At 37.3% G+C, this 9,461-nt stretch overlaps 1 protein-coding gene across 1 annotated transcript in view; it reads left to right on the plus strand.

Moving 5' to 3' along the window:
* Nucleotides 1-9,461, plus strand: part of OGDHL (oxoglutarate dehydrogenase-like) — a 50,283-nt gene that overhangs the window by 5,868 nt on the left and 34,954 nt on the right. The window contains exons 3-4 of the mRNA XM_008642798.2: nucleotides 5,094-5,273; nucleotides 8,462-8,564. Coding sequence (XP_008641020.1) covers nucleotides 5,094-5,273; nucleotides 8,462-8,564 — 283 coding nt within the window. The remainder of the gene's footprint in view (nucleotides 1-5,093; nucleotides 5,274-8,461; nucleotides 8,565-9,461) is intronic.

Raw genomic sequence — 9,461 nt, forward strand, 5'->3', positions numbered from 1 at the left:
GGCGGCCCGGAGCTGGCCAGGGTGCTGAACCACGGCGGCTGGGAACTGCAGAGGCGGCTGCTAAGGATTGGTGCTCGGGGTAGGCGGAAGTGCTAAAAATCCTGCTGAGAGGCCATCCAATTCATCTGGGAGTTCAGGCGCAGTCCGATCCTGGATCCTGGTGGGGTGATGCAGCTTGTGGGTTGAACAGCAACCAATAAATCATCACAAGTGAGTTGACAGAGGAATGTAGGGTGTGGCCTAGGGAGTGGATCGCAGGTGATTCAAGATGCATTTTTGTCGTGGTTTAACCTCATCTGGCAACCACGCAGCTGCATCTGCGCTCTCTCACACACACACGCGTGAATAGTGAAAAGAATCAGAAGGGTAGAAGTGAGAAAACTTGTGGATGGAGATAAAGGTAGTTTAAAAGGGAAAGCAAAAGCTGCATGAACAAGCAAAACAAAACAAGGAATTCATTCACCGATTCCCATGAGCGGGCAGGTGTTCAGCCATCCCCAGGACAGCAGGGCTCCATCACACGTAATGATGACTTGGGAAGACAAACTCCATCACTCTGAATGTCCCCCTTTTCTTCTTCTTTCCCCATGCTGAGCATGATGTGGTCTGGAATATCCCTTTGGTCAGTTGGGATCAGCTGTCCTGCCTGTGTCCCTCCCAATTCCTTGTGCACCCCCAGCCTCCTCACTGGTTGGGTGAGGAGCAGAAAGGCCCTGACACTGTAAGCTCTGCTCAGCAATAACAAAAACATCTCTATATTGCTAACCCCATTTCCAAATCCAAACCAGCTACTGTACAATAAATTAACTACCCCAGCCAAAACCAGCACGATTATAAAATTGTGTGAATTCTTTTCTAGGTTAACTGTGTTTAATAAACTTGCAACAGTAACAAACTGAAGTAAATTCACTGTGTTCCTGATTTATGAGGCTTAAAAGAATATGATGGATAGAAAGAACAGATTACAGCTATTCTTGCCTAAATTACTAGGTTTTTCACAGCCTATGAAGAGAAGGCGGGGATGGGGGGGGACAGAAGAATGCCAATTAATTTTACTTTGTTTCATCAACGAAATTGATTTTTGGTTTCTTGAAAACCATCTCATTTCATTGGCTGAAAGCTACAAATACCTTCTCAAGATTTTTGTTGACAGAAATTGTTCAATTTGAGCTTTCATGAAACAAGTTTAAAATGTTAAGGGTTGAAATCACCCTGTTTTCTTAAAAATACAGAAAAATTTATGCTGTGATTTTGACTGTGAAGTTGTGCACTTGTCATTTTGGTATGGAAAGGAGTGGAAGCGTTGGAAAAAAACGTCAAGAGACACCACGTGGTGTTGATTATGGTATTGTTAATAATTTGGTTCTTTGCAGGCCACTCATATTTCAGTGTTTTATTCAGTATGTCCAGTATGGTTTAGAGAACCAGCTTGTGCTTTTTGACATATTGCATTCTCTTTCCTCATTTTCCTTTTTATATCCTATTTCTCCTCATGTTTCTTCTTCTTAGATAGTCCCTTTTCAGAGGGGTTGTGCCTCCTCATTGATTAGATGGAAAAGCTTGATTTTTCCTGGACTTTAAAATCCTATTCTATTCACTTGTACTTAGAAAATCCAATTAATCAGGGCTCCTGAACTGATTTCCCTCTCAGAAGATTTGACTGCACATCTTCCCACATATGCTTATTTACAACTATGAAATATGGCTGTCACATTGCAATGAGCATATTCAGTGTTTCTAAGAATTTCTCCTTTCTATGTATATCATGGTTGCATATCAATTAATATGCATGTCTATATATATATATATATAAAAGAGATTTTATTCTTTGTACAAATCCATTTCTAATGATTTCCTGCTTTTCCTTGTCTTTTGAATTTCCTATTGTCAGAGTAGCCAAAACAACAATCAGAATAAAATGATGTGGTCTCTGAAAAAGGCGTCATTATTTCTCCTTGAAGCTTGGTGTCAGGGCCATAGATCATAAGAGAGAAGCTTGACAAGGCTCAGTTATTACTATCACAAGATTAATTACAAAACTGCATGGTTGGCTATGGAGTACATAATGCCTGCCATGTTATCCTGTATGCAGCCACTCTGCTGTGAGCATGTAATCACCTCCTTGGCTTATGGACTAGGGAAAAGTGGGGGGGTTTGTTTTTCTTTGACTTAATTTTATTCATTTTCTTTTTTAAATGATATAGTGGTGCTCAGTGTGTGTCTTCTAAGGCTTTACTGTCCTCAGTGCAGTTGATGAATATTGTGATGGCACTAAAAAAAACCCCTCAAACTATCAAGATAAAGCATATTTTACTTGTTATTCTGTTTGCAACACTGTTTACTATATGGCAGTAAAATGTTGCCACTGAATCACTTGAATTGTGTTATATTACTTGAGAAAATAATGCTTAATTGCAATATAGAATTGCTGGCAGAAGGAATAAAAAATGTATCATCTATCACTGTAGTAATTTTTTTTGGTGAATGTATTTTTTTGTTTTATAAGTCTCCTCTACAATCTTCTTGAAGAACTTCACTAATTCAGTTGAGAAGCTTCAGGTTTGCTGTGAGACCAAGCTGGTCTTCTCTCTGTTCAGTCACATGGCAAATGCTGTTGCCAAAGACTGACATTGATACACAGAACTTGAAGACTATAATCTGGTATCAATCTTGAAAGACACTATAGAAATTTGTAAAGGCTTTGATGGATGTGTATCTAGTAAAAACTAATTTTCTGTAGCCAAATGATGTATTTTCCCTCCCCGCTGATTAAATGTCAAGCCTGTCCAACAAATCAATAAGTTCAAAAATGTGATAGGAAAAAATACTGTGGGTCCATTCTGTCTCAGCTGGCTGCATCTTCAGATGGAAACATTTTCTTTATATTTGTGAGTTTGCATGAAGAAAGAGCCGTATGCTGATTCTCCTTAAACAGATGACTTGTTGGGTGAGTCTGTTTGCATTTTGTTAACAACTCTGTCAACAGAGCACTTGTCTAAAAACACATTCAGTTGTTTGTGGGACTGTGCTGTGTTAACTTTTACATTTAAATGACAAAATCTTACTCAACAAAGGGATAGTTATTATCATCATTGTTTGTGTATCATGACATTGGAAAAAGTAAGGAAGAAACCTTAAGCAAAGCAAATTCTTTATTAAAACTTCGAATGTGAGAGATGTCATGGATCCAAATGTGTGTTTGGAGTTTCCTAATTTAATGTTTAAAGACAATTAATAACTGAGTATTGCCCAAATAATTTCTCCAGTCTAAGTAACTTTAGTAGTTAAAAAAGGGATTATGATTGTTTTTCACTGTCAGGGGTCTGCAGACACTCAGGCTGAGTGCTTTGTAGGCATGGAATAACAATACTGTTCTTAGCACAGAGCAAGAAAGGTGTACAGAGAGAATCCCAGCTGAAATACAGTCACACTAGTAGGCTCTTGTAGACCACTTAGAGGATGTAAATTCAGGCTTCTAATCTGTGTGGCTGCCAAGATGTCAAGGTAAGAATAATATAGGAAATGGGCATGAATAAGAGAAGGGAGGAGGAATGAATTCTTCATAGTGGGTCTGGAACTGGCCACCACACATGATCTATCTGCCTTAATTTGTCAGGACATATAAAAGGCTATGTTTAGATAAGCTTGTGTAAGAGCAGGGTGATAAATTAAGTTTACTGTATTTGGTTCGATGCAGCTTTGTATGAATAAAGAAGTAAGAGGAGTGCATTAAAGCAATGTTTCTTGGCAATGTCCTCATGATAATGATGAGGTTCCCACCTCAGTGGTTCAGTGAATCCCCCCACTTCCACAACTTGAACTTGGAAGGTTGGGTGATGTTTAACTCCTTTATGCTCCCCCTCTCATGGTGTTTCTGAACACTTTAAAGCTTTTAGAAATTTCAGTATGAAGACTTTTTTTTAATGAAAACAGGATTTTGTAAATATTTTTCTGTCATGCCATGTTTGTATTACATAATTTTGATTGTTTGGTGAGTTCTGTAATGCATATGTTAAGTAATCTTTTTAGAAGAGTTGCTTTGGACTACTTTTTCACTTTTCTGGCACTTGGTTCTTTGAAATGTAATTGAAATCTGCACTTGCAGCCTCACAGAAATTTATCTCTTTCAGTTCTTCTATTCCAGTCAGAAAATTATGAAAGTTTTTAAATAGCTTACTTTTTGTTTTCTCAAAGTAGCCAACTGAGAGAAGTGTTTTACACAGATTTCTGTGTAAATCTACATTTCTTTATTGAGTCTAAGTGTCTCAGATATTTTATCCCATTCTGCTGCTCTCTGTTAGCATTCATATATCTAAAACCATTGTAACCTGGCACAGTGACCACCTCATCAGAATGGAAACAGTTCAGGAAAACAACATTTGGGCATTTGTGAGTGAAGTAGCTTGTGTAAAAGCACAGAAGGAAATAAAATAAACTTTTGTTTGTTGTGATTCAGTTTCTGAGATAAGTACTTTTATAAAATTATGACTTGCACTTGAAACCAGGCCCATCATTTCTTTCATAGTAAGGTAACCTAAGATGGTGAGGGAAGGATTTTAGAATCGAAGTCTCTCAAAAAAAACCCCTTTAATTGCTTTTAAAGTTTCTTCAAGAAAAGCTCTTAAGGACTGATTCTGATTTAGTGTAATCAGTGAGTGTCTTGAAGTACCATAAATTCTATAAGTATCATTAAACGAATGGATTCATTTAGTTTATTAAGGTTCTTTGTTTTATAGGCTTGGTAGCTCTTTACCAGCAAGATATTATCATAGCCATTGTTAGCTGCCTGAACAGCACAATTAAAAAGAGCTGTGTGAATGGATAATGTATGAAGATGCTTTACAGTCCTGTGTGCTGGAGAGTTTTCTGCTGAACAAGCTCAGTGTAAGAAGTGAGAGGAAAAGTGTTCTGTGTAAATAAACACACAGTTGCTACCGAGATTGGGACATATCAGTGCTCTTTTTTTTGCTGTCTATTAGTGGTGTTTTAAGGCACTGTAATCCAGTGAGGTTCTATTTGCAGCTTGAAAGAGCCGCTTTGGTTTAGACTTTCATTTGAGGTACTAAATTTTTCTCCTCTGTACACGTGTCCAGTCCTGGGATGTGTTTTTCCGAAGTGCTAATGCTGGCCAAATGCGTGATCCCCATCTACCAGCTCAGCTGGAAGGAAAGGCATCATTTCTGCAGAGCCACGGCCTGGCCCCGACACCGGGGAAAGCTGAAAAGGTTGTTGAGGACCACCTTGCTGTGCAGTCATTGATAAGAGCATACCAAGTAAGTGTACTCTGGGGTGGGTGTAAGAAGGCCTCTCCTTTGCAAACAACCTTCTTCCTTTTTATGTTCACGTTTGGTTTCTTGTCTTAACCATTGTTTTGCTTCTAATCCAAAATGCCTTGAGCTAGACAGCTTTTCCTTTCCAGCACAGTGTCTAAACATGGAAGTGTTACATTCAGACTGGGGTGATCCCCTGGTTTAGCACACTCATAATTCACACTACCCACAGACCTGATGTTGGTCATCTGACTTAGCCTGGAAGGACTTTTGTGGAAATAGCGGTTTGTGAAAGTCTGCCTTCACTTCTGGGAATGTTTGTATTACAGTTTTAAATGTTACAGTCTTTCTTTAGGAAAGAACGAAATGTACTTGCCTTCTCATACATCTAAGGTGAATTTTGAGGTTCCTGATTTGAGCAGGATTATAGGGAAAAAAAAGAGAGAGGAGAAATGATGAATTAACCAGAAACTGAATTTTGGGAGGCTGACAGTACTGAGTTTGGGTTAGCTTTGATGGATTTCTTTTAGAGAGCTGTTCATCCAAATTGACTTTGTTTCACACTCTGATTTTTAACCCTTTTATTAAACTAAGAGATTAAGTCTTAATTTCATTATTTTTCCTCTAAAAGAAGAAGTAATTTGGAAATAGGACAGTGGGTTTTGTTAGATGTTTTCCAAATGAAAAACAAGTTGAAATATTTTTTTTTAGACTTGTATCTAGTATCTTAATTTCAATTAAAAGCTTAAAAATTATGTAAAAAACCCCCCCAAAATAACCAACCCATAAAACTAGATCTGTATTTAACAAATATTCCACAAGTGTTTTTTAAATGAGTAACTTCCCAAGAAGTTTCCTACGGTTTGGTTTGAGCAGATCTGTTCCTCCTTGCCCTAAGTATTTTAAATTCTGTTTGGTGTCATGAGAGAAATAGAAGAGGAACTTCTTAAAAGACCTTTTTTTTGTACACATCGCATTGTCACCATTGAGTTGGAGGGCTGTTGTAAAAGAGTGAAAATGTTTGTGAATATAAAGAATATGTGAAATTTGCTTAGAAATAGATATGTAGAAAAGAACCACTTTTGCAGTAAAAATTTGGTGAAGTATTTGAGAAAATTGGAGAATGTTAGGCTGCTTTAAGACAATTTACTTGAAAATAGTTCAGGGGTTGCCATTTTGCTCCCTGTATTTGTCAAGTGATGGAACAGAAATGTCTGTATAAATGGCAGGCACCCATGTGTCTGCAACAAACAGTCGCAGAGGATTGCCTAAGGCAACTATCTGCTTTTTAAAAGGTATTTAGTATCCTCTAAATTCAGTGTTGAAGTGCTATGGTAATTTGTGACCTTCCTTTGCCTGATAATGAAATGAAATGGAGAAGGATACAGAATTTTCATTTCTCAAACCTGTCAGTGTTTTATGGTTTTTGTGGTAAACTGCTTTGTGGTCTGTTGAGCTGGTCTTCTGAGAAGGCAGTTAATCTATTGCTTGTTCTAACAGAGAGCCCTGGGCACATTGAAAGAAGGATTTTCAGTGAGTTCTGTGTGCTTAGCAAAAGCGAGGCCAGAGGAATCAAGGTCTAGTTTCTGGCAGTCTGTACTTGCATTTAATCAAAGTTATGGAAATTGATGAAAATTTGTTATGTATGTGTTTTCAAAAGGTTGATCTCTGACTTCTGCAGATGTTACTGTTTTCTGTATTCAGTGAAAGTAATAGAATTGATTGAAAAATAGCTTGATATTGAGGAAAATATGTCTTTTAGTTAAAGACTAAACTGCTCCTGGAATAATATGGCACAGCATTGACTGATCTGCCATTCTGGGTTTTGGCATTCTTGCTGATCTTCTTCCTCTTCCTGTTAATACTGAAGAGCAGATGTAACTTAGGGAGGTGAATTCTTTCCTGTTGATTATGTTTGAGACAGAATTGTTTGCTTTGTTCCAGTCAGATAAACTTAGTGCTGCTGTAAACAGTCAGATGGCACAGATGTTGCTGTGGGCATCATTTGGCCTGTCAGAGTTTCATTACTGATGATTCATGAGATGCAAAGAATCACAGAAATCAGGCTGAGTTTACAGGGCTGGTAGTTACAAAAAAGATGCTGTGTTTCTGGTTTCTTATGACTGGAAACCATTTTGTTATAAACTCTCCTGCAAATATACAATAATTGAACAGTGTTTTTACAGGTCCCTTCTTGATGAACCACACTCTAATCATATTCTATTACTGTGTGATGCTGTTAATACTGCACTTTATAATTTCTAGGTTTTTTTCAGGGACAATTAAGATACTAGTAGTATGAATGAAATTCTACCCAAGGGGTGCAAATTTGTTATTAAAAAGAAAAATTATAAGGAGAAATTAGTAATATATTCATCTATACAAAGCTTTTAATGAGTTAATTTGCTATGTGAAAGTCACACATAAGAGGCATATTAAAATTGTTTTATATTTGTGGCTCTGTTGGATCAATTAGTTATTTCTTCTGTAGCAATGTTCTATGATAATGCACTAGTTTGTAGCCACTTGTGCCATGCATTAACACCAGTCACACTGATCACTGAAAGCTGGCTAAATTTCCCACTCAATTTGTGCTCTTCAGTGTCTTGAATATCAATTCTGTCATAGATCAAATTTCTGAAATTTCATGAGTGAAAGTAGATGCTGTCAGATGCTATCTGATGTGGAGCAGAGCTTAGGAAGAGTGATCCCTTCATTGCCAATATAAACTACTTCAGCACCAATCTTTTTTAAGTCAGCAATGCTGTATTTTAATGTACTTCAGGTGCAGAAGAGAGGATTCAGGCAAAAATATAAAATGACTGAATTGGCAGAGGGTAGGTTCTATAGGCTCATCATAATTTCTTAATTTTACCCAGAGACTGAAAATGTACTCTATAGTAACCTTCTTCACTTTAACTCCAGTGTAATCCCAGTTAAATTGTGTGTCAGACATAATAAAGATTATGTTGTAGTGTGTGAGGTATATATGGATTCAGTGATATAATGCTTGTTTTTTGTTCTTATGGGAATACTTGGGGAATATGTAGCCCTGTCATCACATTAATGGTGTTTGCTTGTTCAACTTAATGGCTGATATATATCCTATGGAGAGATGTCACTGACTTTTTCCGTTTATCTGACTTTTGTTAGTGTGATTTCATTTTGCTCTTACTTTCCTCCTTTTTCAGATCCGTGGCCATCATGTGGCTCAGCTAGATCCCCTTGGAATTCTGGATGCAGATTTGGATTCGTTTATTCCATCTGACCTTATTACCACAATTGATAAACTTGGTGTGTAAGCTGTGTGCCTTCTTATTTGCAATGCTCATTTGTGTATCATTGGGCTGAGGTGATTTAATAGGACATTTCACAGATTCATGGAAAGTCTTGGGTTGGAAGAGACCTTAAAGATCACCTAGTTCCAACTCCCCTCTATAGGCAGGGTTGCCACATTTCAGGGAAGTTTCTATCTTTTCTGCTTGCTGGTGTCATGATATAGTACTTTTGAGCATCTGTAAGGAGGCTAAAATTTCAGGACAATGGAATTTCTACTCTGAGATCACAGGTGAGGTTCCTTTGAATTCATCACCTGATCAATGATGATTATAAACACTCTATAAACCCCCTAAACGTTTTATTTTGGAACCAAAACAGAAATTAATACTAATCAATACATTGGGCCAAGATTCTGATAATCTAAATTACTCTTATAGCATTACAGTTCATACTTGTTTGAACTGGGGACATCTGAAGGCTAGTCAATAGAGAAGCCAAGCAATAAAGCAAGCACTGGACAGAGGAACTCAGGCAAATTTCATACCAAATTTGGATTCTAATGTCTGATACTTATTCCTTCTGCAATCTTGAAGAAGACTGTTTGAAGTTATCAGAAAAAAATTAAAAGCGTAGAATTCTTTACCTGTGGATATAATCCAATGGTGATTATGTCTTCTATTATAAACTTCAGTTTACTGCTGTAAGAGTGTAGTGCACTAGGGTCTGCTTTTGCAAAGGTTGTTCTTATTGTTGGAAGGGCTCGTGTCTGAGAAATTGCACTGATCAATTTCTTTGCCTCTCTCTACTTGAATAAAAAAAACACCTGATTGATTTTTCTCTGCTCTTCAATCTACCTGGTTCGTTTAAAATATGGTTTTCTACTTGATGAAGACACTGAATCAATTTTTCTTT

The sequence above is a fragment of the Corvus brachyrhynchos genome, unplaced genomic scaffold (assembly GCF_000691975.1).
Source record: "Corvus brachyrhynchos isolate BGI_N302 unplaced genomic scaffold, ASM69197v1 scaffold279, whole genome shotgun sequence".
NCBI classification, from domain to species: Eukaryota; Metazoa; Chordata; class Aves; order Passeriformes; family Corvidae; genus Corvus; species Corvus brachyrhynchos.